The sequence below is a fragment of the Hippoglossus hippoglossus genome, chromosome 17 (genome assembly GCF_009819705.1).
Source record: "Hippoglossus hippoglossus isolate fHipHip1 chromosome 17, fHipHip1.pri, whole genome shotgun sequence".
NCBI classification, from domain to species: Eukaryota; Metazoa; Chordata; class Actinopteri; order Pleuronectiformes; family Pleuronectidae; genus Hippoglossus; species Hippoglossus hippoglossus.
Genome location: NC_047167.1, coordinates 11614509 through 11640646, shown reverse-complemented (window position 1 = coordinate 11640646; position 26138 = coordinate 11614509). Strand labels below are relative to the sequence as shown.

The window sequence follows — 26138 nt, the reverse complement described above, 5'->3', positions numbered from 1 at the left end:
CCTCCACAGCCTGGTTTAAGATGCAGTTCATGTATTTGATCAAACTCATGTCTTTGTCTTATTCATGGTGCGCCATCTGCTTTATTATAAAACAAGCCGTGCAGAAACAAAATGTCTTGCAGCTTTGTTGACGGTGGGAGTGGGGGGGGGGACTACCATATTATGTTGACGTAATGTGATTCATAGAACCTGATGTAATGTGCAGAACTTTAAAAAACACTTCCTAAGAACCTAAAGTGTGTCCTCACATACTGACATTGCTGAAATGTTCTGCAGCCTGTTAACACGAGGCATCTCCTCATCCCCTACACGCCGCTCCCTGCTTGTGCGTTGTCAAGCGGAGAAACTCTCTGTGGACCTGGCTGACGTGGGAAGCACTTGCTCTCTCCCTCCCTCGGAGTTGTGACTCACCTGATAGATCTCTGCTCTATTCCCAGCGAGGAGCTGATGATAGCCCTGGCTGCGTAAGACGGGGGCCGAGCTGCCGCTGATGTGACGGGCACAACAAAGAGCATCGCTGGAAAACAGGCGACCGGGCGATCGTGTGACGACACACCTCCTGCAGCCGAGCAACATACGCTCTTGATGTTCTCGGCTCTGACAACAAGCCGGTCGCAGACATCAGAGAGACGGATGTAGAGTGTGTGTTTGTAAAGGACACGTAAATAATAATAAACAGGACATAAACCACTGAGTTGTATTGGATAATGAAAATATGCTCGAGTTAAACAGGAAGGATCATTCAACAAAACGGCCTGTTTGGGACATATTTTATATAAATAATAATTAAAAAATATTCATTGGAAAAAAGAAAAAACTAAATGGAAATCAAAAATCCCCCAACAGGTCAGCAGTGGATCTCGAGGCTTCAGTCTGTCAGTCTGTCCACAAACCAAGCACTTTCCCTTTCGTCCAGCTCTGTACAGCATGCAGTTTTTATGTTGGTAGTAGTAGAGTTACTATCATAATTATTCTCATCACAGATTTAAATATAGAATTATTCATAACTTTTGTTTTTTTGTCTCTCTTTAATTTTACACATCACAATGTGTCTTAAAAACTGCCATTAGGGTTCTGTAAAAACAAAGGTAGTCAAAGAAACAGAAGGTGGGGTGTTGGGGTGGGGTACAGGGGGGTGATGGTGTTTGTATTTGCCGGTGCAACACTTGGCTCTTCAAAAGAGGATGATGGGATGGAGAGAAGGGGGTAACAAGTGGATGACAGGAGCTGAAAGGAGCCAAAACATGGGAGAAAAAAAAAAAACTATTTTCACAGCCAGTGCCTCAGTCTCAGAGCAAAAAGAACATTTCATGCTGTCCTCCTCTTCCTCCTCCTGTCACTCATACCGCATCTTCAAAAGACTCTGCAGAACAGCAGTCCGAGGAGGTGCGGGGGACATAACGTCAGCAGGTTTCTCTCCCAACTGTGAGGTTTCCAGACACAGGACGGGGACAGGTAAACCTGAGAGGGACAGAGACAGAGTATTAACAGTTTATTTTGAGTTTATTTAACGGTCCTTGCGTTCCAAGTCGACATTTACCATAAGCCTTTTTAAAATCCATCATCCAATAAATGAGAAATAAAAAGAAACCTTGCACACTGACTGCGATGAGTTTTCTTATTCTACTTGATCTGAAAATTCGCAGTAGGAGATAAAATGAAGTTGGGCAGTGAGGATGATTTTGTGCTAACTAAGACTGACAGTCCAGCAGGAAAAAGTTGAATTTCATCTTCTGATCAAGGAGCAGCTAATTATCCTGATCACTTCCAAGTCCATTTCAGGAAGTCAGTGGTGCAGTTTGATGCTCTACTGGCAACACTGGGACCGCACATAAGAAAGAAGACAACAAATTCCCCTGATTCAATGTATCCTGAACAGCTCAGGCACGAGCAGGTGGGAAACAGGGACATCTCCGTAAAATATGTGAACTCAAAAGCCAGATATGCTTGTTTTTTTTTGTCTGGGTCAAACAATTTCCTGGAAACGCCTTTGACTGATGCAAAAAATGCAGCAAATCGAAAATGTTCTGAAAACTTTACTGACGGACAGAGGTTTCGGAGTTGGTGTGCAAACTTCATTGACTCAACATTAGGTCTAATTTATTTTTTAACGTGTCACAATTTATGACGAAACGTACAGACTTGGTGCACAAAGACTCATCCACAGTGTGAGAGAGAGAGAGAGACAAACACCCCACGGCTCACTTTATCTCATCCAGGGTGAGTCATCGCCTGAACAAATTAATACACAGCATCTCCTCTGCACTGCAGCCATGACAAATTGCCGTGAGTGGTTTGTATGTGCGAGATTGAAAGAGCACACTGTGGGTGGTGACTGGAAAGAGAGGAGGACAACCTGTTAAATTGGTGTGTACACTTGCAGCATAAATCTACCCCCGCTGCTGCACCTGAATGAGGTCCAACGATGAACTCGCAGAGGGATATAATGGAGAAAAACCCTCGCAGCAAACAGAGAAGTGATGCTCCAAGACCGGAACAGTCCAGATCTAGCTTTTATGACTGCGCCTGTGTGTGTGTGTGTGTGTGTGTGTGTGTGTGTGTGTGTGTGTAGCGGTGGTGAGTCAGAGCACTGCTTGGTGAATATCAACACAGATTCTCTCTCCTGCATGATTTGCTCTTCCACTGCTTCTCCTCCTGCTGCCTGATACTCATCTCTACGTCTGTTCTAACGCATTCTCATTTCATCCCTCAAAATCTTTTCATCTGAATCTGCCGCACCTGTTCTCCGCTGCCGTTTATCTTCATCTGTCCCCTCCATGTACTGTATGAAAAAGTGTCCTTCACAGGCACCAGCTTTTTGCAGTCTGCACTCACCAGGTGGGTTGTTGCCGAGGGAGGGTGGGGAGGAGGTCATTGCTGTTTGCAGGTGGAGAGCTTGCGGATCTTGCTGGCTGTGGAGACTCCTTTGCGTGAGGGGTTGGATGACGAAGAAGAGCGGCGTTCGGCTTTACCCTTGCTGTTCAGGGAACCCCCCTCGGTCCCGTTCACACAAACTGGCTTGGCTACAGCTGGACTGTGATCCGGGTGCCCCTGATCCCGATATTCCTCGGTCACTTGTCCTAAAAGAGACACGCACATATCAGAGCCGAGACAAATTCATCACACTTCCACACAATTGCTGACACAAGCGCTGCTTTATTGATCGTATGTGGGGTTAAGGCATGAGCGTGCACAATGTCAGTGATAACGTAAAACCATTTCTTTAAGAAAGGACCTTTAAAAAGCTAATTTGTCAGCAGCAGCAAAATGTCAGGTTAGATAAAAATGAGATATACTGTGTGCTAACCTACAAGAACAGGAAATCTGGTGAGTGGAAAATAAGCCCAAACATTTAAATTTCAAGTGCAGATCTGTGTGTGCTCATGTGGAGAATATTACACTGTGAGATGTAGTTACAGCTAAAACGAAACACAAACTGTTGTTTCCTGTACCACATTAGCAGATTGCTTCATTGAGAAGAAGCATCCTGTGAGCGACGGTGCTCAGCATGTGTAGGAGTGAGCACTGGAAACCCATTCATACTCCCACACCAAAACCATTTCAACAGAGCTATTTTTAGAACCGCTTCATTCACTTTCTGCGGCTCCATTTGGTTTTTATGTGGGCCACCACTTCTAGATACCCAACACTGACTACTGCATTTATTATTGCCGGCTGTTGCCTAGCAACAGATAAAAGGATGTGAATTCTGGGGGGAAAGATAAAAGAGTTGGGGAAGACATGAAATCAAACACAGGGATTCTGTCAATATCTATTTATCCTCAAGTCACTCAACACTGTTAACGTCCACTACTAGAAAGATTTCAGGAAAAAAATATTAAAGAAAAGATGGAGTTTGTTTGCTTGAAATGTCAAAAGGGACAAAATGTCTGAGTCAGACCTCTCCTGCTTTAATAAGGTGAAGAAGGGGGAGTATCAGTTTTTGTACTGTGGAAAAAATGTAACAGGCCCTGTACTGAAACAAACACAGGAGCTGATAATTGCAAACTGCTGAATTATGCAGGACATCATAAAAAACATCTTTAATGGCAACATTAGATGTTTTTAGATTTTTGATGATTAAGAATCAAAGGGGTTTTCAATCATCAAAAAAAAAACTACTTCGTTGGAAATAGAATGAAACTGCAGTGGAGGAAGCAGTGAAGAAACTGAACCAGTCATGTCGCTACTTTTCAATATAGCTTAACCTTTTACATTGATTTTACACCAAAATATGCAGGTGTACCCAGGTTTCTTAAACCTCTATTGCCTCTGTTTTGTCCTCCTGGTGAGTCATGTTCGATGTCACAAATGCCCAAGAATCTGAGAAGCTCTCTCACCTCGCTGTCCGTGTACAATCTTACACGATTAGAAAAGAAAAAAAATTATAATCACTGTTGCACGTTGTTCCAAAGATGTACAAAACAATACGAACAAAAAATGCTCATTTACGTGCCAGCCCCTGGAAGTTCAAAGAAGCATCAAGTCTGCCAGGGCCTATAACAACCTGTCTCCATTGCAGAATCATTTGACCTGAGAGTGAATGCTGATTTGTTGACAACTACTGATTTTAGAGGAATAGAGGACTAACCAAGACAACACAAAGAAAAAAAACATTTACTCACATTCTGCCCAATGTCTTAAAAAGTAAACAAAGCAAACACGTATAACTGTAAGAATGGCGTGAGCTCACACTAACCTGGCACCGTGAAGTCCTGAGTGTATATGATCTCATCCTCTCCGTCGTAGAGGTCGTCATCGTCCTCCTCTGTGTAGCCGTGCAGATCCTCCAGGTAGGGCACCACTGTCATACTCCGCCAAGGGTCCCTGCTCTCTGCGCTGGCAGGGATGGGCACCGGGAGCTCAGACGGAGGGTGTTTCTTACGCACCCAGCTGACAGAGACAGAGGGGTTGGGCAGATCGATCTTTGAGTATGTTTCCTAGACACTTAGGTCAGGTACATGTAGGTAGAAGCAGGATACAGCATATTTCATCCATCATAGGATAAATGACAAAGAGTTTATGTGCTGAATCACTCACTTGTGTTGCCTAATGTGCTGTATGGAAAACCTCTTCCCAGGGTCGTACTCGAGCATCCCTGAAAAAAAAAATAAAAAAAAAAAAAAATACATAAAAAGTCCATTTAATTACAACCACCCAGAACAGCTTCTCCACTCACATCTCTTTCTGTGGAGTTTTTTTTTTTTTTTACATAAACTGGTGGTGGTGAGGGGGAGGGCTCACAGCGGAGGGCAACATTAATTAATGTGAGTAATAGTTTAATTCATCACCGTGTGTCGAGGTGTCCTGCGGAGCTTAACGAGTCAATGAGGTACAGTAGGAAAACATCAATACGAGCAAGAGAACAGCTGTAACAATGCAATGATGATTTTGTGCCTCCATTATCATAATGTGGGCTGATTCTTTGGGTACGGCAGCGTGTTGGCGTGATAAGGCAGCAGTGATGCAGTGCCTTTCCGGACCTAATTGTCTCCCAGTAGGCAGAGCAGGGCAGCATGCAGAGTGCTGATAGTAGTGCTGCGCCTGCTGAAGGACACCTTTTGTGGCACTGGGCTTATTTTAGACCATGTAATTATGGAGTGACTGTCTCTCAGGTGCTGCGTCATCACACACAGACGTCACACGCTCACACAGAGCGGAGGGGGGGGGGGGGATGGAGGACGGATGAATTATAGCAGGTTTTTCTTTTCATGTTTTAACAATTGATTAACCGTCATGCAGACAATATTTAAAAGACTACATTTGACTCCAAGTTATTTCAAATGTAGAAGTAAAATCTCCTAAATTAAGGTGAACTGTGTGTGTGCTGGGTTCAGTTCCATAAAAGGACATAGTGTGCAGAGCTGGCATTAACTGGCCTTTATTAACAGGGTGTCTTAGTTGGTACAAACATAATCTTCCTTGCATTCTTTTGGGATTTTACAGGCAGTTTGTTTGCTGCCATGGAGCCGATAATGTTCCACTGTAAAAAGACTCCTGATTCTTTGTGTTTTGTAGTTTTAACGAGGGCAGAAGCGTTGCAGCATTCCGCTCCAGAGAAGCAATGCCTCACTATGATGTGTTTAGTATTCTGCTGCTGGCTCAAGATCAATGGAAACTACGTCAGCAGCTGAAGGGATTTCTACAGTTTGGAGGAAGCCTTTGCGGCTGAGAAGACTCTCAATGTCACGGCACCACCTACTGGACACATGCAGAAAAGATCAGAGAGAAACTAGCAGGGACTTGTGAGTGGCTCTCACTGGCTACCCGACCGATTCCAACTCAAGTTTCTTCATCAAATATTCTGAAAATTATATTTTGATGAGACACAAGAATAGCAAGAGCAAATCTTTTTGCTACAGTTGTTAAAATGCTTGACACAGCTCTACTCAGGAGATGTTAACCATGCCAACACCTCAACCGTGAAGTTCAATTTCTCCTGAAAAAGACGTGGCTGTGAACAACACCAACCTTGCAGCAGGTCTGACAGGAGCGGTCCACACTCCTCAGGAATAGTGAAGTCTCCTTTTCCAATGTTCTCAAATAGCTTATAGATGTTGTCCCCCTCAAATGGATACAGACTCGTTGTAATGTTGTATCTGAATGGAAAGAAGCAGGTGTCAACAAACTGGTCCAGATCAGACACACCTTTAATGGCCGCCAACAATTACCTGCAAATATCAAAACATTTATATATGAATTCAGATATACTTTTCAGATTATCTTTGACTTTTCTTTAAAATCTAATCGCAGAACCCACAAACAGTACAACAAGCACCACTACTTGACAATCCTCAGTTTATCTTTCATTTAGTTTTGCTCTTAATTTCCTACACTATAGTAGGGTATAAAGGTAATGTATCTATACACTAAGATATGACAAGTACATGGAGAACAGTAATATGTGAGGTGTTTTCTTTTGTGTCTTTGAGAAGTACAATGAATTTCTATTAGCGTAGACAATAGAAGATCTTGGTGATCAAAGATAGAGTGATCGCCAATAACCCAATCTCAAAACGAATTTAGCCTTGTTTTACCATTAATGTATGAAATTATTATTATTCATAGTGGTACAAATATTGAATTCATATTACATTTAATTTTGCTCTGTTATATTTTCATGTATCTTAATCCCCTGCTTATAACCGACACTTAAAATGTAATGAAATATAAAGCATTCCCCGACTTTATCAATGACAACTCACAGTGTTACACCAGCAGACCAAATGTCTACTTTAAACCCTGAAAAGGTGTCCAGTCCGTTGGCGATCTCTGGAGGCTGGAAGGCCGGAGAGCCCTGACTAGTGCGACATGTATCATCCTCTGCAAATGGGTGAAGGGCCTGAAAAATACAAAGCATATGATAAGTATGAGTTTCAGTCAATGTTTCTCTAAATCAACTTCACCAAGTCTTTGTCATGAAATAACTGGACAATGGAGCAGCGAATTTTACACTCATCCACTGCTGCCAATTGATCGAAACACTGATACTCAAACACAAAATCTACACTCTAATGTAAATTCCATTTGAGTTGGCATTTATTTTAAGCATCATAAACCAACATAGAAACAGTTCCTACAGAGATAATTTCCATATATTTAAACTTAAAAGCACACCTATTGCTTTTGTGTATTCGAGCGGCCTGTGGCCACACAATTATGAGTTTTAGTTTTATAAAGCCACTATGAATTTCTCTGGATGTGTGTAAAAGTTTTATTTCCCCAAGACCTGGTAGTTATGAGAAAGATAAAAAAAATTCATGATTAGCAAACACCATTATCATGCAGCCTGAGATCACCTCTGCTACTCCCAGGTCGGAGATTTTAAGCGCCCCGTCTGTGGTCAGCAGCAGATTCCCTGGCTTAATGTCTTTGTGAACTATTCCCTGGCTGTGCAAATATTCAAGGCCATCTAAAAGTTGGCAAAAGTACCTGCGAGGAGAGAAAAACAAAAAGGAACGTGTTCCATATTATAGGATGTAAAGAAACAATCAGCATATCAAGCCTGTGGTCAAATTCATCACATGTATCTTCTGCTTCACTTCCTTTCTAGCAGCAACCAGACATTCACACAATCTATGGTCAGTTATTTTAACAGTCGAGGCTCTGCAGTCTAGCATCTAAACATAGGCTTGGAGCAAAGGCTGCAGAGGCGCAGACTAAATATAGCAGTGAGAGCGAGAGAAAAAGAGAGAGACTTACCCGTGAGCTTGAAATACTGGAAACCTTTTCTCTGGGACGCTGTCCAGCATTTCTTGCATCCCACACACGCAATACTCCATCACCATATACGTGAGTCAGGAGTCAAGGGGGATTTGACAAACCCAACAGACACATCCTTTAATAAAGTGAGTTCATTCTAAAGCTGGTCGCTAACAAACAGAAATATTTAGCTATAAATAACACCTCCACAAGCAGCAATATTTACTGTCTGAAATCATTAATCATCAAAAGTAGAACATATGCACATTCATTAAGCAGCATGAGGATATATTTTCTGCTTCTCTTCATTGTAGAGGACATCCACCAACTGAATCACATTCTTGTGTTGGAGTCTTCTCAGCAGCTGAATCTCCCTATAAATGGATAAAAGGACAAAACACATGGAGAACATTAAGTAAGCAAATAGACGTGAGTGATCTGGCATAATTTAATATGGCCTTTGGTGAAGCTCAACTGGAGAATCAGTTATTGCTGTTGTCATGAGCGTGCTGTTGCGTCTCAGCCCCTGCTACATAGCTCTGGTCGCCTGTTTATCCAAAGTTTATTAATATTAAATATATTGCGGGTCGAAATCGTACCAAATTCAACCTTGCACTTTCTTGAGCCCTAAACAATACAAATGAAAAGTGTGAGCCCGATGAACGGTTCTCGCGATACACAAGCCACAGACAGACATTTCTGAAATTGTAGGAGTGATTTTTCCAAAGGGCGAGTCTAGAAATAAGAGTTGATGAAAAGTACTGAAATACCATCTTAATACAGTCCAGCATTTGGTCAGAGATCATCATCTACTGAGGTAACATGTCATAAATATTGTGATTTTGTCAGTACAGCCCAACTCTAAGACAGGCTAGTGAACAAGTACTGCAGCAGTCAATTACACCAGTCTCGTTATAAAGACAGATACCCTGACAGTTCACTTAGCTACCCAAGGAGGAGAGGTTCAAATCAGCAGCGTGGCAAAGGCCCCGGGAGACTCAACATTCATCAGGGAGCTGTGAGCGGGGACATTAATGAATTGGGATGTGGATGGGAAGAGCATAAAGAACCAACCAGATTCTCTCCCAGGCAAAATACCCACATCCACAGAGGAAATACTGCAAGTTTGAGTTAGTATGAAGAAATATGAAAGTTTGTCTCAATTCTGGCTTGTTTATCGTTTTGCATAATTCTGCCAGTAAAGTCTAAATTAGCAGCCTAACTTTTTTGTATTCTCTGTAGACGTTTCAGTGGAGAAGAAACAGTAAAATGTTCCCCTGTATTAAATGTACAATATGGAACTATGGCCATCAGGGGTCTCTGAATCCCCAACCATTGCCCATGAAAATCTATCTGATGTGACTCAGACCCATATCATGTTCATAGATGGGGTGATGCAAGTTTTATTCATGTTACGCAGCAAACAGCAATGATCGATTACAAGTGACCAATAGAAACTGTGGAAGGGGAAAAAAGAGCTGACTGGCTGAAATGACCAGTAACCTTGAATAAAAGTGGGCATTTAGGGGAACCATTTTGGATAATGTAAGTATGAAAGTCAACAAAGTGTATAACATAGGTCTAGGTGCTTTTAGACATTTTAATGAACATATTATATGTTTGAAACAAAACCCAGTGAAGTAAGATCCTGAAAACTGTGCCCCTCCAAGCCTGAACACAGTTTTACTCATGTTAAGTTATGTCTTGCTTGGGAGATCATAAAATTGAAATGCTCCACTGAATTAATTTCCCTCCCCCATGGTGTCATAGTTAGCAGCACCGCCGCAGCTATATCTGACATCACGACTCACAGCAGAGTTGTCTCTAACAATAAAACGCAATCTATTCTTGTCCTCTGAACATTTATAGAATTGCAGGTGATAAAAAAAAATCTTGATTCCTGCATGAACCATTGTCCCCTACGTCTGCATGTGATTTAATCTATCAGGCAATAACAAGTCAAACCTATAAAAAGGAGGGGGTCTGAGTAAAAAATAAATTAAATTCTTGCAGCCCCTGAAGTGCTGAGGTATCAGCCATCTTCTTTTTTATACTTCAGCACAATCTCTCTCTCTCCCATATCACCCTGCAGTTTATGAGCTGTGTCAATACTTCTCCTTAAACACAACCTTCCTACTGCCTGACACGCACACGCACACACACACACACAAAATAAATCTCAGATAATCAGCTGAGAGCAGATGACACGTCTAAGATGAAGCAAACCACCCTGCATCTGCATCACTGCTTGTATTAATAAACTTATCACTAATCAGAGGAGGCGCTGCCACTGAGGGCACAGTGACTGCTGCAGTCCTTCTGCAGTCTGAGTTCAAGAGTGTACAAATGGATGTTTTGTGTTCAAGGCCCACAGACTGCAGGGCTCAGAGGATTCCAACAGTGATACGGCAACAACAACTGATCTGCATCTACACTCTGCTGGTTCACAGCCTGTGTCAGGTGTGTGTGTGTTTACCCATGTGCGCTCCTGTCATTGCAAACAAGGGCACGGCTTTCTTGGGGTGTTGCCGTAGTAACAGGAGTGGCATTACTCTATCAAACAATGCCCGTATGAGCATGTCCCGTCCCCACAGCAACCCTGTAAAAGCAGGAAGTGTTGGGCGGACAGGAATGCTGAACAGAGGCTGAATGGGAAGGCTGGGTGCTACTATGGCATCCACACACAGGCAGGCTTTTACAGGCTCGAGGATCCAGCTTCCTCAGAATGGAAAACATGCGGGCTCCACCGAGTGAGACACATAAAGAAAAATGAAGCAGCACAGGAAACATGGGAAAACCACTTTCATACATCAATGAACACTGCTTCGGTCTTATAAACAAAGTGATACAACCATGTAGTCTACAGCCACTGCTTTGTACTAAAACTATAGACGGGATTTTTAAAAAACCTGCAGACCACCCTGTCACCCAGGGGGAAATAGAAATCTTTCATGGTACGAGCAATATTAGTGGCAACTTCTGGAAGATACAAAAAAGGTATTATAGGTATTTATCAGCTTTGCACATCTAGACAAGGTAGATTCTTAACATTCTTCTTTGCAAAACTGCAACGGTGTCAAGTCATACAAGGTGACCGGGACCCAACAGCCATTTTAAAGTTCCGTCAGGGTTTCAGGGTTGGAATAAGGTTCTTACTTGGGTTTAGCAATTCTGTGATATGAATATAGTACTTACTGTGTAGCATTCACTTTATGTTTAGGTTGTTGTCTTGCTGAAGAAAATACACTTTCTTTTACCCTCTACCTCCACTACCTTAACCAGACGATGTTTTCATCCGAGGCAGCTGTTATTTCATGCTCAGTGTTGACTAGCTCAGCCGTGGCCTTCTGACAAGGACGTTTTTACCAACGTCCTTACCGAGACTAAGCTTACCTTTCATAACAACATAGCAGATATACTTGAAATCTTTGGAGATGTGGGTGTATGTTACCAATACAGCACTTTGGGTACAATCCCCTCTGGTCAACAACAGACTCCCCAATTATTAGTTTCACAAAGGAATTGTATTTTCTTGCTCTGAAGCTATACAAGAAATTTAACAAGAATGGCCTACAGTACTGTGCGTACCTCCTCCAAGGCCTAACAATCATACAAGTCTCTGTAGCTCTTCTAATAGATCAGTAAAAGGAAAAAGCAAGTAGACTGATAATCTGCACCAAACTGTAGAAAACCAAGATCTGAACACCATCAATGTCTGATGGTTTACATCAAGATCCCAACAATTTTTCCTGAGAAATTGACAAAAATTACAATCTTGAGTGATAAACAATTCTTGAATCTGCCCTTTAACCACTAAACGATTTAACAGGTTGTTCCCTGGAGAATGCTATGTCACTCCAAGTCCCCAAGCTTGGTGCAGAATTGCTGTAAACAAACATGATCTCGGCAGCTGAATTAATACATTATGTCCTGCCTCTGCATGCTGCACCACCTCTCACCACCTCAGTCCTGCGGAGAATTTATTGCTGTTGTGAACGCATCTGAGCAGAGACTGTCCCGCTGCGTTGTGCATGTGTTAAAGGTAAACTGCGGACAAGGTTTGGACTCAATTCTCCGGAGATCCTCCACTGGAGATGACGGAAAACGGCTCTGCTGACATTGCTCAAATGTTTACCCTTACTCTTTCACCTCCTGTCTACACGGAATGTGTTTCAGCCAAAGTTTTCAGTTACTGATCTCAATGACTGCACACACTTCCCTATTTATTATTGAAATATTTTTGCACCATCATAACAGATCTCACTAAAACTGGCCTCAAGCTTCACTTTTGTATTCAAGTTCATATTTTACACAATTTTTCACACTGACACTCCTGAGTGTGACAGCTGCAGCTGCTGACGTGAAGCTTTAAGTCGACACTTACTGTGAAATTGATGCAAGGAACTGGGATTTCTTAACAAAATGTTGTCTTCAAGTTAATTAGTTTTGTGTGAATATACGTCGGCTTATTTGTATCTAATTGGACCAATATCTTATCACGATTAGGCCTGGACTTTGCCGACCTCCTCTCTTGCTTTCTCCAGCTGTCACCCTGATGTCTCAAGTATCAAGTGAGAAACTCATTTTGCCTGTAAATTTAAAAAAGCCAGCTCATGTTTGATGAAATCAATTTAACTTATGTTATATATATATTTATTAATATATATTAAGATAGACTTAATTTAGGCTAGCCTGGATATGTGATAAATATGAGGTACTGGAATCCCAACCAAACCGTTAGTAAGCTGACTCTGCAGGCTTTTAATTGTTCTTCTGCTGCCGTTTTAACTGCGGCCTCAATAACACGCCATCTTGCAGCTCTTCTTTCCCTCTGTGTGAACTCATTTTGACAGTTTTCTAAAGCTTCTTCTATAATTAACACAGGCCCGCAGCTAAAGGCTGGAGCAATATTTAATAAACTGCTGTGTGATTAAAACTTCTGCTACAAATCAGGAAACGGGACATGTGGGAAAAAGTTTGAATGCATAGAATTCCCAGCAAAATTACAGTGGCATTAAACACAGGAGGGGGAGAGACGGGGGAATAGACGGACAAATGGAGAACCGACCAACAACTTAAGGTCCCACACTGCTGATAGAAATGACATATTAGAGCTTTATTATGAATTCTAACTTAAATTTAATTTAAATATCTAATTATAGAGAGGGTTGGTGTATTACTAACAATACAGTTAAGAATAAAAGGTTCAGTCTCTTTACTAGAATTTACCAGAATATTTATGGAGAGGGAGATTATTAATAAAGGGATTTACAGTAAAACAAAATGTACAAATGATGGATTTTAGAAGATTATCTCAGTTTTGTACTGACTACATTTGTGTGAAGTGTAAAAAAAAAAAAAGTAACAATAGCCGGTGTTATTGAGAGAACTTAGAATTCGGTGTTTCTCTTATTCCTTCATCTCAACTGTTTTGGCCAACAGTGATTGAAGTTCCTACTTTGATGCAGCGATGTTGAAGCATATTTAGAGTGTGATGAGTGTAATTTCCCATCACTAGTGGGTGTGGTTAGAGGTGCAAAACAAAAAGGGAAACATCTTATCAATTACCTTTATCATCAATAATGATGGTTAAGAGTTGGTGAAGTCAAGAATTGGTCAAGGTTTCAAAAGGGAGTGATGTTAAATAAGAGAATGGCAGAGAACTGAAGGGCTGTTTTCTTGTGACACGGTCTTAACAAAAACCCAATTATTTGGAAAAAGATTCATTCGATTTTCAGTGGGCAGATTCAAATGAATTAACTCAGAAGGATTAAACATTACAGTGAGGCCAGAGCTAATGTATCTCAGGATAACTGACCACATCTAGAAAATAAGTCACTGGTGGTGTTATGATGTATGAATAAAAATAAATATATGACTTACTTTTTCACATTGGCTTCTCCATTAGGAATCCTCCTCAGCTTCTTCTTCTTCAGTATCTTTACAGCTCTGCGACAAAGTGTCTCTGAGTCCAGCATCTCTTTCACTTTGCCATAAGATCCCTCCCCTAGCAGATCCCCCATCAAGTACTTTCCTATCAGCTTGGCCCTCTTCCTACGTGGCTGGTAGATCACCTCTGTAGAGTCAATGCGGTGAATGAAAGTATCCATTTCCATCAGTTCATTTTCATTTAAATAGTCAAGATGATGCAGCTCCCCGCTACTCATGACTGACAGTCGACGGCCACAGCTTACACCAAATGTGCAAAAAAAACGTTTGCCAACAGCTAGGACTGCTGCTGGAGAGTAATCCACCGGTAACCTTTCCGTTCTGAGCAGAGTTTTCTCAATTCCACAAGATGCAATACTGAGGAATTATAAAATACTGAAACGTCTGAGAGTTGAGGGAGGAGGTGGGGGATCAATCCCAATTTGTAAACATTAGGGCTGGGAGGTGCGGATAACGATGAACAACCTGTTGGGTCCTGTGCCGAGTTAGTGGTTTATACTTTGCATTGGGTACTACGTCAAGTGCGGTTGGGACCAAAATGGGATTCTAATATGTTATTCTTCTCTGCTCCAGACACCTCAATATGAATTTAATACCTTCTAGCCAAGCCCTGCTTCAAGGCCACGCAGCGCAGCATTTCTGTGGAAGCTTCATGCTGCATAGAACAGTTCTCCTCAGGACACATATGTGTGTGCACAACTGGACTGGATCCAAGCACGGATCTACAGCCAAACGCATGCAGCAGCAACAGTCCGATCTCTGGTATCAGCCCGGCTCCTGGAGGGCAACTGGGCCATCCAACGTGTCCACCTGTCCTCAGGTGTCCTCCATCCCACCACGGTTCCTTCAGCCTGGGGCCTGAAAACAAAAGGCCATTTAAACGTTAATGAAATACACACATGGGCTTCGCTCGCCTCTGAGCTACCTTAGCCCTCTTTGGGTAAACAATGTGTCCAGACATCAACATTGACCGGTTAACCTTACTGGATTTCCTCTCTGATAGGAAATCCCATATGAGACAACGAGGGATTGTCGTTTATTTACGTGCACATTAAATAAACATTTCCAGTCAACCACAGCAGTGCGTAAGTTGCGACTCGCAAATATGTTGTTTTGAAGAAATAATAATTTTAAGCGTTAATCGTTAGCTAGCTGACAAGCTAACATAGCGCGTCTGCTTGAATGAACAGGCTCAGAAGCATAAACTACCGCTTTACGGCTCCTGGGTACGGAGCCCCTCAGTGAGCACTGCAGCTTTTAAAATGGACGTCTGTGTTAAAACAGCGAAAGCTTATTAAATGTAGATGGGGACTGCATGTGGACGGATGAGGGAGGATAACCCAAACGGCGTCACACAACTGTAGCTAACCCTGGATGGCAGCGCTAGCTAGCCAACTCTACCTCAGATTAGCGTTAGCAAACCTCATCTCATTTGCCGGTGGAGCAGCGGACACCAGACGGACATTATGCTCCGGCTGTGCCGCATTAGGGCTCAAACCTGCGGCAACACATTTATCGGCTCTGGCCTCCAAATCGACCACCGACACCAGAGAATCGTGCAAATTCAGCTAATGCAAGCTTAGCTAAGCGGAGTTGCGCTGGCTAGCCAGCCGCACAGATTCCATGTAAATGGCTAGCTAGCTAGTTAACCTAACTAACTCCTTGCACCGGGTCTCACCTAGATCCGCATGAATGTCGCCTTTCCGCTGCAGGTTTGAATCCCTCTCTTCGGGCCGGTCCGCTGAGGAGTGGGTGTTTCTCTGAGGTCCTGACGGGATAACAGTGAAATTCTCCGACTCTTCGTGCTACTCTCACCGCTCAGGTTGTCGCCATCTTGTTTACCTCCCCCCCAACAGGCACTGACAGCCCATACGTTACTGCGTCAAATCAAAGTTTGTCTTCCTCTGTCCACAGCGAAGGAACAAGAACACTGTCAACAAGGGACTCGTGGCGTTTCAGTCATTATAATTGAATGGAGTCATCTGATAATATTGAGCAGATCTTTAAAAATACGTTTCCCTTAAAATAAATAGATGTGAATATTGTTCATAATCAGCACTACAATAAAATATTATTGTAGGGGAAGTATGTGAGATGAAATGTGTGAGAAGTTCAAATAATATTATTTGAACTTCTCACACATTTCATCTCACTCACTTTCCCTCAGCTTCTAAGTTCACTCAACTGGAGCTGAAACAAGTCATTATGTAATCAATTTACAGGAATATAAAAGGGAACTAAAGACATTTTAATACCAGGTTAATAACTACTTATAATTTTCAAACAAAAGAAAGTATTCCCTTGCCCCAGCCTCTCAAATGTGAAGCTTTATACCTTTCTTCATTCTATTAAATTCTTAGTATACTACCACCTCTTGGTGCTTCCCACATTTTTCACTATTTGCTAACATTATATGGACCAAAGGATTACTAGATACTGAGAACTCCAGCATGCCACCAAACAAGTGGCGTCTTGGTTTACCAGCGACTGAGGCTGAAGTCGCCTCTTGATTGATGCTGCGGCCAACACCAGAGAGGCTCCTGCTTAGTTGGGATTTTGGAGTTATATTTATCCCATGTAAATTACCCTGGGGAATGGCAAAGTGAAGGTCTGATTTCACTGATCTGTCACCCTCCCCACCGCTGGCTACTTGAGCCAGGTCAGCTCTGCTCAGCGACCACAGACACACAGAAATGAACACATGGCGGCATATCGTGAACAGCATTGGAGGAATATCTGCACTTCATAAACTGAAGGATGTAATATGAGTCAGGAAAGAACCCATTACATTTTGGTGTGGATAAGAATCAGGGGGTGGATCCACAACATTGCAAGATGAGAACGTTTTTTTATGTTTTCACCAATTTCCCAGAGAATATTGTATGAATCCAGATGAAAAAATATGTATATTTAGGGGACTAATTTCTGTGAGTACATGAAATTTAGTGCAGCTTGACCAAATTGAAGGGGACTGTTGTCCTTGGTAGAGTTATGTGCTCTTCTGAGAGCTATCTAGTTTCCCAATGAACAGGTGAGTGCAGTTGGTTTGCCGCATGTGATAAAACAGATCTTTCACCACACAATTCAGCAAATGGCCATTTTTAATTGTGAACAGTGCAGCATAAAATGAAATGTATAGCACAGTAATGAAAATGACCTAATGCTATTATACATAGATACGTTTGTATACTAATACAGGACTGTGTTGTTTAGTTGGAATGCAAGATCAAGTGAAGCTTTGAAAGAGAACATGGTTGCACAAAAGAATGAAATCATCATGGAAGTCATCGGAACTACGTCTTAAATATTTAAAGCTGTTACAGTTTTTGATTGAAATGTGACAAAACATGTTAACATTTTTAAAGAAAACATTTTTTCTAAACCAAAATAAACCTCCCATGTGATGGATCTATCAATTTACTATTCTCATTACCATAACACACTTCACAACATTTCTTCTGTGCAAAGGTTTCCATTTCATAAAGTATTGTGAGTAAGAGTTGTGGCAACTGAAGAAACCAACGTTGTTGTGATAAACAAGAACAAGCATGAACAAGAACAGTCCTCTACATCAGTAATAAGGTCTCCGTGGATTATTCTGCAAAAGAAAAAAAAAAGAAACACTTGATTAAATTCACATATTTTTGCAAGGGACACTTGATGAGTGGATTCGCAGGACAAAGAATGGAAAAAACAATAAGTGTCAAATTTCTATCAGACAACGATCAGGGATTTTTACACCATTACAACATCATCTAACATCATCTATAATGTCACAATAAACTGGTGCAAATTCACAGAAAACAGAAAACAATGAGACAATACCAGTGGGTTTGGCCTGAAGCGGTATGCAAGCATCATCCTCTTTCTATACGCATCATATTCATCGTCATTTTTCCCGAGCTCAGCTGGACGGTCGACTCCGAAACCTGCTCCGTTCATAGCGGTAGTTCCCCTGGAGTGGGACAGAGAGATACGCAAAGATTAGTTTCCACCTTCAAGTCTGTCGGGTTATTTAAGAGGTATCAAAACATTATTGTGTTACTGTCAGTCTATCTAGATAAAGCCAGTTATGACATGCTACAGCCTGAAAAGCACAGGACAAATAATAAAATGGAAGATGGCTGGCTTCCATTTAGCTGCTTCAGTTTATGGGTCCCCAGTCTCTTTTTGTTAGGGAAGGTTCCTCGCTGAGTGAAATGATCCAGAAGAATCTGAGAGGCAGCAGCGATAAGAGCTGGACAAATTCTATGAATACTAAAGAAATATGCTTCGGTGAGTTCTTTCTTTCTTATCTCATTTAGCGTGGGATACACTGGATCGTCTATGAAAGGAAAGGAGGGAATATCGTCAGCAACAGCAGCAGCAACATTTACAGTAACACAACACAACAGGAGACCCGCATAAATGTAGAAACTTATTTCTTTTAACTTAAATGCTTGTACGACTGGTTGAGCCCAAAATCCATAAATTTACATCCCCTCTCCATCTATTCTATCTATTTAGTAAGGGGGTAATGTTGAAGAACAAGCACACATAATTTCTAAATTTAACTTTTTCGAGGTTTTACATTTTTTCGAGGTTAAATGATGTTTGTGAGGCACTTTGTTATGCCTGTTTTTGTCAAGTAAAGAAAGTTCTGGTAGCAGATCTAGACCGGAGAGATTGTTGAAGATTTGACAAAAAAACAACGATCATTTTCCGGAGCTAGTCATTTAAAGGTGTATGCAGAATACCACAGAAGCTGTTCAACTTTTATAGAGCGATGTTTTCCTGGAGGCAGTGAGATTTATTATTTCTAACTTACTGCAGCAGGACCTCGTCATGCTGGCTGAGCATATTGACATTTTGCAAGTGAAGGAAAATCCCATAGCATCAGCATGATTAGATGACATGCATATTTTTAAAGTCACAACGAAAACTGCCGTTATTAGAGCTATGTGCTGCATGATATTGGTGCATTTTCTGTTTTGTGGATTTCCTGCTCACAAAGGATGACCTCTAAAATAAATTCAAATGAAGGAATTTTGACCCATAACATTAATACATTTGTATGCATGTGTGATGATCATGTGTGGAAATAAAAAAAGAATCCAACATGGGGAACAGTAAGAAGAATGAGGGTGGATACTCACTTGTTGACGGGAGCCTTGATTCCTTGTCCGTCACTCCCGAGGCCATCACCGTCCTTCCAGCCCATCTTCATGAGCATTCGGAAACCAAGGTTCTCCACCGTCAACTTAAACTCTTTGTATTCTGAGTAGTCTGGGTCACGGCCCTCCTGCAAATCAAGATGAGTAAAGCTGCATTCACGCCACATAAACACTAAAGACTTGCATAATTTCACAGTGTTCAATATCATTTTAAGATCTTTGCTTAAATACAACTAGTTATTTTTCATTGTGTGTAGTAGGGATGTTTTTCAAAGCTAATTTTATAGTAGAAAAACATTTTTTGTCTTTTTGAAAAGAATTCTCACCTTTAAAGATTCCTACTATTATTCAGTTTAGTCTGAATAGACAGTCTAGTAAGTAGTAGTTTAACAATTACATCCTGGGTCTTATGTGGGTGCTGTATTTTGAATACCTTCCCATGACTCTGGCAATGAACTCACTTAAAAAATGAAAATCTGTTTACATACTGTGCTGTTCTTCAACTTTAAAGGGAAAAGTGTGGTTTTCTACAACGGTGCCAAATTGAGTTGAACAGAGTTTCAGATAAACAAGTGGCAATTACAGTCTCCTCCTGGGAATCGCTGAGGAGGAGCTAAAGGAATTTGCTGGGAAAGGGACGGCTGGGTTTCTCTGCTGGCTGCTGCCAGTTTCCCTGACCTGGATAAGCAGCTCGAAAATAGAGGCATGGATGGATGATTAAATCCTGTTGATCCAAATTTCAAACCGACCCCAGTCCTACTTAATGGTAAACTGACACCACATATGTTTTTTAGCTTTAAGTTTCAAATGTTTCCTTTCCATAGTTGCAGACCTAGTGAAATCACCTAAAACGACTGTACATAATAATTTAAAAAAAAGACCACTGGGATGGCCCACATTAAAGTTTCCTCCTTTCAATCCAAACCTTTGCTTGCCAATGGACAGAGGCGATCTCACCAGTTGAAAAACATTTCTTCCTTATTACCTCTGAGAACAAGTGATTTCAGAGGAAAACTGACCTTGAGTGCCTTGAAGGTCTCCATGAACTTCTCCAGCTCTTCAGGAGGCAGGAAGTCCCCAATAAAGTGTTTCCCTTTACCCATATCTGTCAGTGACTCTGCCCACTCTGGAAAAGTACACACAAGGAGTTGTTTAATGCAAGTGTCAAGCTAATCAACTTAAAAAGTATTATGAGGTATCACTATTGCAAGTGTTACTGCTAATTGTGATATCTCTCCATGTTGAAGGTGAATCTTACCACGCGTCTTCTCCATTTCCATCTGTCGGAGACGATGTTCCCAGGTCCCTGCCTGCATGTCCACTTCTTCATCACTGTCATATTCATGTTGGTGTTCCCTTATGGCCTTCTCCCACATCACCTGCATGTCTGCCATCGCACGCTTATGCTTCATGATCAGCTCATACATCTCTTGCATCTGCAGAGTGTGTGAGAACACATCGTATATACAGTGAGGAATATGAATAAAAAGATTACAGGAAGTAATCCAGACATTAAGGTGTGGCTGGTCAGAGTCATTAAAGTGAAAGAGAGAAAAGGTGGGTAGAGTCATAGTTAGTTGACGCATCATGGAATAAAATAATATCAGTTTGCATTTTCCTACATCTTGTTGTTCTTTGAGTTGTTTCTTCTGATCTTCAGATAGTTCTGTCACTCCAACCAGACCAAGAGGCTTCCCCTTCTTATAACCAAGACCCCTGAGCTCCTGAGCTGGAACAACAAAAACAAAAGTACAGGTTCATAAATTATGTACTGTCACACCTGGTAATGGGACAGAAATCTCAACTTCCTATCTATTTCCAAAGTGTTACTTGGTGTCTTTTCGTAAACATTTACATAAAGTAGCATGTGCATATTTGTACAAATCTATACAACACAACTTCACGTACCAGAGAGACAGGGTAAGATTGGGTCTGGAACATTAATCTCCTGAGGAATAATGATGGGAGGAATGGGAAAATCGACTTTGTCATCTTCAGACCCCCATCTGCTCTTCCTCTTCCGTTTGACAGGTGGGGTGTCTGACTCCTGAATGTGTGGGTTCATCAGCGGCGAGGGGATCCCTGGTGACGGAACAGTCGGTCGCTCAACATCTGTCGTTGACTCCGCTAAAGGAGGTAAAGCCCTCTGGGAATTTGCAGCCCGATACTCCTGTAGTTTGTCTTTGTAGTAGTGGAAGGCTGGACTTTGGTAATCATATAAAAAGCTTTAGGAAGGACAGCAGACATTGTGTGAGGTGAAAATCTCCCATTCAAACGTAGCAGGTCATGATTAGGAAATAGTCATATACACAGTGACTGACCTGAAGGTGGGGTTGTCTCGGTTGCGCTCTGCAGCAATGGCTTCCACATCGGGGCCACCCTCCGCCACAAATCTGGCCAACTTCTCAGCCACTTGCTGGGTTTCCGCGTCCACTGGGGGGGAGACTTTAAGCAGCCTATCAGTACTGGGACTCAATTCACACTCTACTACTGTATCGTACTCAACTGGCCCTCATACACCACCAGTCTAGAGCCAATAGGGGATAAGAAGAGGAAGGAGGAGCAAGGGGACAGGGGTGGTGAATGGGGGACTGTATGGATGTGAGGATTTTACTGTAGTAAATGAACAAATAAAGCCCAGAGAGACTCCACCACATACAGTATGGCTATACTGAGCATATTTCACCCGTTACTAGAAGAAGTGTAGTACTCTGCAGTTTTCGAACTTAAAACATTGTGCAAATGACGCCGTTTCGAATCGAATTTGAATGTCGAAGTTACGAACACTTGGATGACACCACAGGAGCAGTATAGAGGCAATTTAGTTTTTTTCCCTCTTGTTTTTACACATTTGAATAAGTGGTCACCATTTAGTTCAATTGTTTTGGATTTGGCTGCAACACTGTTTACCCCTGAAACTCCAAAAGGGTTTTGTTGACTCAAACACTTCACCCACCCCTCCATTTCATTTTTGGGTGAACTATCCCAAATAAAACTGGAAATATAGTATATCACTACAAACAAATCAAATTGTTAACTATTATTAACAACTCGCTAAATGTCGGTGACATTGTTATGTAAATAAACGAGCCTGTAAACAGAATGCAAAATGTATCGATGGCAGCAAAATAATCACGTTCATATTTGCATATTGTACGATAAGTCGATATAGAAATTATTTTCGACAGGCCAACTCTGTGCTTGTTATGATTGTTCTTATGAAAAAAAAGTCAGCTTAGCAGCTGCGGCCATTATTCCGTAATACAGCCACTGCTAAATGCATGGAGTGGAAACACTGTTTACTATACACATATACTCTGCTATAGAGAATTGAGGAGTGTCCGGTTGCTCCTGTCTAGGTCACCTTACCTGGACTATCATAACTCATTAAAGTAATATATCTGTGAGAGAAGGGTTTGGAATTAAGTTCACAGACTTGAACATGAATGTATACAAATTAAATAAATGTTATTAGAATCACTATTAGAAATGTAATCATCATAATGTCTATTGATAACATTGTAAGATCATACTGTGTGAACTGGAAACTTTACTGACGATATTCTGTCCATTCCTAATGAAATTACATTTTTCATTTCTGAGAGGAATGGTGTGAGAGAAAAGACAGAGGGTAATAGAAGGTAACTTACCATTATCCAACGAATTTTCAGTTCTTATTGAATCCTTCCTCAATTCTGCAACTCTTTTTTTGTAGTAGAGATACTCCAAAGTGCTTCTATCATACAAAAATCTGAAAGGCAATTATAGCAGTTAAAAAGGGACCCATAAAAATACAGTATGAGTAAAATAAATTCAGATATGGTACAATATCTATCAAACTTACGAGAAAACAGGATTGTCTTTATAATCCTCCTTGGCCTTCCTCTCCAGTTCAGATCCCCCCTCTGCCACAAACGAGGCCATCTTGTCGATAATGAGTCTGGTGTCTGAATCCTCTGGGGGAGAGACTTTAAGCAGGCTATGAGTATATTTGCTGTAAGGGCACCTATGACAAAATGCCAGTCACAAGGCAACTGTACCACTGGAGTATGCAGAAGGTGCACTGAAAACTCTGAGCCATCAAGTTGTCCGGAAACACTCTGAAAAACATAGGCCTTGAATTACCTCTCATCCCTAAGAATTTGGAGTAATCATCATCTTCTTCGTCGTCTTCATCATCGGGAGAGCAAAACACACTCGACCTCTGGCTGAGAACGGGACTCTTCTTGGACTGTGAGTAGTTCTTGAACTGACTTAGCATGCTACTGACTCCAAGGCCAGGCCGCTTGCCAACAAGAATGCTCTTTTTTTCCGAGGTTGAAGGAGATTTGGTATCAGCGGTGGAACCTTGAAAGAGTAAAAAGGACACATATAAATCCAGTAGTAGGCTTTACCTGCAAGCAAAATGCCATTATTATTTCTGCTACTATTGATAAGAGATCTTCCTCAATCAGAACATTTAGAGGGTGATCAACCCAAGTAAGATAAGGCATGTTCATGGCCCTGTGATGGTATTCTAAGCTGCTTTGCTTAGGCGAGGATGCTCTTGTAAAGACACTCTGTTGTTTAAAATCTGCTAAACAATGGTCCACTCACTCATTAGTAAGAAAGTGTTCAGGAGTCCTTTGATGTCTTTTGTTGAAATATTTATTGAAGCTTGGCCAAGGAGAAATTCAGAGTTCATCAATACAACTGTGCATGATGTCCTCTCATATTCTGAAGTCTGATCTCTTGTGGTCACACTTTAAAGCCCTAAAGATCATTTAGTCTATTGGTTTGCTAGTTCCTAAACAAGCAAATGTATTTTCTAGTTCTGGAGACAGTAATACCTGACTACATAGTTTCATATCTGTGGTGTCTAGGGAGTGAAGTAGCCCTGTCCTTTGACCTTGGCCATGGCTCCTGCACTTCCCCAAACACGACAGACAGCTGCACAACGTCTCAAGGAGAGGAGACAGTGTCTCCGTAAATCCCATAAGAACCTCTACCACAACACTTTACAGCTGATAAGGACGTCTTTATCCATCTTTCACACAAACATCAAAAATAATAAGGTCCCAGCGAGAATAATTCCTGTGAATCCTGTTCACCATCACAGTAATCATTTTAGAATATAGGACAAGATGGTGAATATCCTTGTGATAAGGATACAACAAAAAAGAGTAGAGTGGAAAGAGTATTTACTTTAAGGAAGTTTTACTTAAATAGAAGTAAAAAATGAAGTCAGACAACAGTAAAAAAATAAGTTCTAGTCTGACAAAAGCAGGAGGGGTAAAACTATTTTCTTTGAGGTGATATTACTGATATATGATAACTAAAGCTAATTACATTTTAAGGCATAAATGCAAATCAGATCAGAACCACGCCCAAAGCAGTTTGTGGATACAAATGATAATTGATATTTACAAGACCATGAATATTGCAGCAGGGGTCCTTAGACTTTGTCGCACAAATAAGCATAATGACCATTTATAAAACAGCTTAAATAAAATAATGTGATACTTACCAGTCCCATTGTTTGGTTTGTCCTTCTGCATCTTCATGAACTGTTGCAAGAAGCTTCCATCATTCAAAAACTTGTTTGAGTTGGCTCCTTGTAGACTGGGAGGAATACTGGGATCAGAAATAAAAGAATATTCAGGCCAATATTAATGGAAAACAATACAAATGCCAAAGATGCATCATGCGTTACAACCCTATAATTACAAAACTATCTGGCAGTACTTCCCATGTTATTATTGAAGAATAACATAAATCCTAATGATCTAATGTTAACATATTTATGGGCTCATGGACGTGTCCTTACCTTGGAGGCAGGGGCTTGCTAGTGGTTTGCACGTTTATTTTTGCTTGCTCTGCCATTCTGGCCTCGATCTCTTTCTTCTTCTGAGCTATAAGCTTCTCTTGACGGAGAATGTTCATGCTCATCTTGCTTTTCTGTGGCTGGACAGTCTTGGACTTCCATCCTCCTCGGCCTGAACAAAAAGGAAAGGGAAAATACACAGATTATTTAAAAATATTGCTATGTAATTTGAATTATATCAGGAATGTATAAATGTATAGTAGAATAGAATATAATAACTTTGCTATATTGTAAAGACATTACTGACAAGAATATGAAAGCGAATCTAAACAACACAAGAAACTAATTTTAAAAGCTATTAACAACAGTCATGTGATCACATGCTGATATAACAGGTTGCGGATATCAGGGAGGCTGGGTATTTTTTGAAAAAGTAAATATGACGCAAACTGTCTTTAATAAGTACATAGTCTAGCTAACACAACAGCTAACGTTAGCTAACGCTGTTTGCTGGTTACGCCAACAAATGGCTACATAAGCTAGTTGACGTTTATGGCGTGTTTACTGAGGGCAGCTGTATTGTTGAGGCCTCGTCGTTTCTCTCTAACTGTTATTGTTTACCTGCATCACCAGACTCCATGACCGTGGCAGAATGAAGAATTTACTTCGAAACCAACGCTCACAGACCGAGAATGCTAACGAGTAGCTCACTTAGAGGCTGACAAACGCTAACAATAGCACAGACAACACTTCCGGTCGTAGTATGTCCAGAATAAAAGCATCACGTCTACAAGTCTGCAAGATCCAAGACACTTGTTTCCCTCAGCATTAATAAGTGAAGGTCTCATGATGTGTTTTGATTTGAATAGATTTGTATTTTATTTCGGTTTTTCGAGTAGCGTTCAAAAGACATAGTCACACATTGACAATACAAATACACATTACACACATCGCACGAATAAGACTGTGTTACAGACTGTAAAATACATTAAGATGGGACACTAAAATAAAATGAAAGTACTAAAAATAAA

The 26138-nt window shown here is 41.2% G+C and overlaps 2 protein-coding genes across 2 annotated transcripts; both read right to left on the bottom strand.

Annotated features, from left to right (window-relative positions):
• Positions 1–753: 753 nt before the first annotated feature.
• stk11 (serine/threonine kinase 11) lies at positions 754–16051 on the bottom strand. Its single transcript, XM_034613530.1, has 11 exons — positions 15830–16051; positions 14086–15009; positions 8493–8576; positions 8203–8292; positions 7800–7932; positions 7206–7342; positions 6472–6599; positions 5041–5098; positions 4700–4893; positions 2836–3080; positions 754–1461 (listed from the first exon to the last, which is right to left on the bottom strand). The coding sequence occupies exons 2-10, from the start codon at positions 14367–14369 to the stop codon at positions 2872–2874; spliced, it is 1317 nt and encodes a 438-aa protein (XP_034469421.1). The 5' UTR covers positions 14370–15009; positions 15830–16051; the 3' UTR covers positions 754–1461; positions 2836–2871.
• A 1183-nt stretch (positions 16052–17234) lies between these two features.
• Positions 17235–25871, bottom strand: sugp1 (SURP and G patch domain containing 1). Its single transcript, XM_034613944.1, has 14 exons — positions 25729–25871; positions 25111–25279; positions 24811–24917; positions 23430–23651; positions 23149–23272; positions 22955–23055; positions 21626–21749; positions 21213–21529; positions 20927–21033; positions 20563–20740; positions 20324–20430; positions 19287–19432; positions 17977–18106; positions 17235–17749 (listed from the first exon to the last, which is right to left on the bottom strand). Exons 1-14 carry the CDS (start codon positions 25745–25747, stop codon positions 17723–17725), a joined length of 1878 nt encoding a protein of 625 aa, XP_034469835.1. The 5' UTR covers positions 25748–25871; the 3' UTR covers positions 17235–17722.
• Positions 25872–26138: the final 267 nt, after the last annotated feature.

What these genes read in the sequence shown, in the direction of transcription:
- sugp1 (XM_034613944.1), bottom strand. An exon ending in CAAACCAAACAATGGGACTG is followed by an intron (nt 23,652 to 24,810) that starts GTAAGTATCACA and finishes TACTCTTTCAAG; the next exon opens with GTTCCACCGCTGATACCAAA. An exon ending in GCTTCAGGCCAAACCCACTG is followed by an intron (nt 17,750 to 17,976) that starts GTATTGTCTCAT and finishes TTTCTTTTGCAG; the next exon opens with AATAATCCACGGAGACCTTA.
- stk11 (XM_034613530.1), bottom strand. Translation starts at nt 14,369, where the DNA reads ATGAGTAGCGGGGAGCTGCATCATCTTGACTATTTAAATGAAAATGAA. An exon ending in GGAGAAGCCAATGTGAAAAA is followed by an intron (nt 8,577 to 14,085) that starts GTAAGTCATATA and finishes ATCCATTTATAG; the next exon opens with GGAGATTCAGCTGCTGAGAA. An exon ending in TCAGGACTTCACGGTGCCAG is followed by an intron (nt 3,081 to 4,699) that starts GTTAGTGTGAGC and finishes TGTCTCTTTTAG; the next exon opens with GACAAGTGACCGAGGAATAT.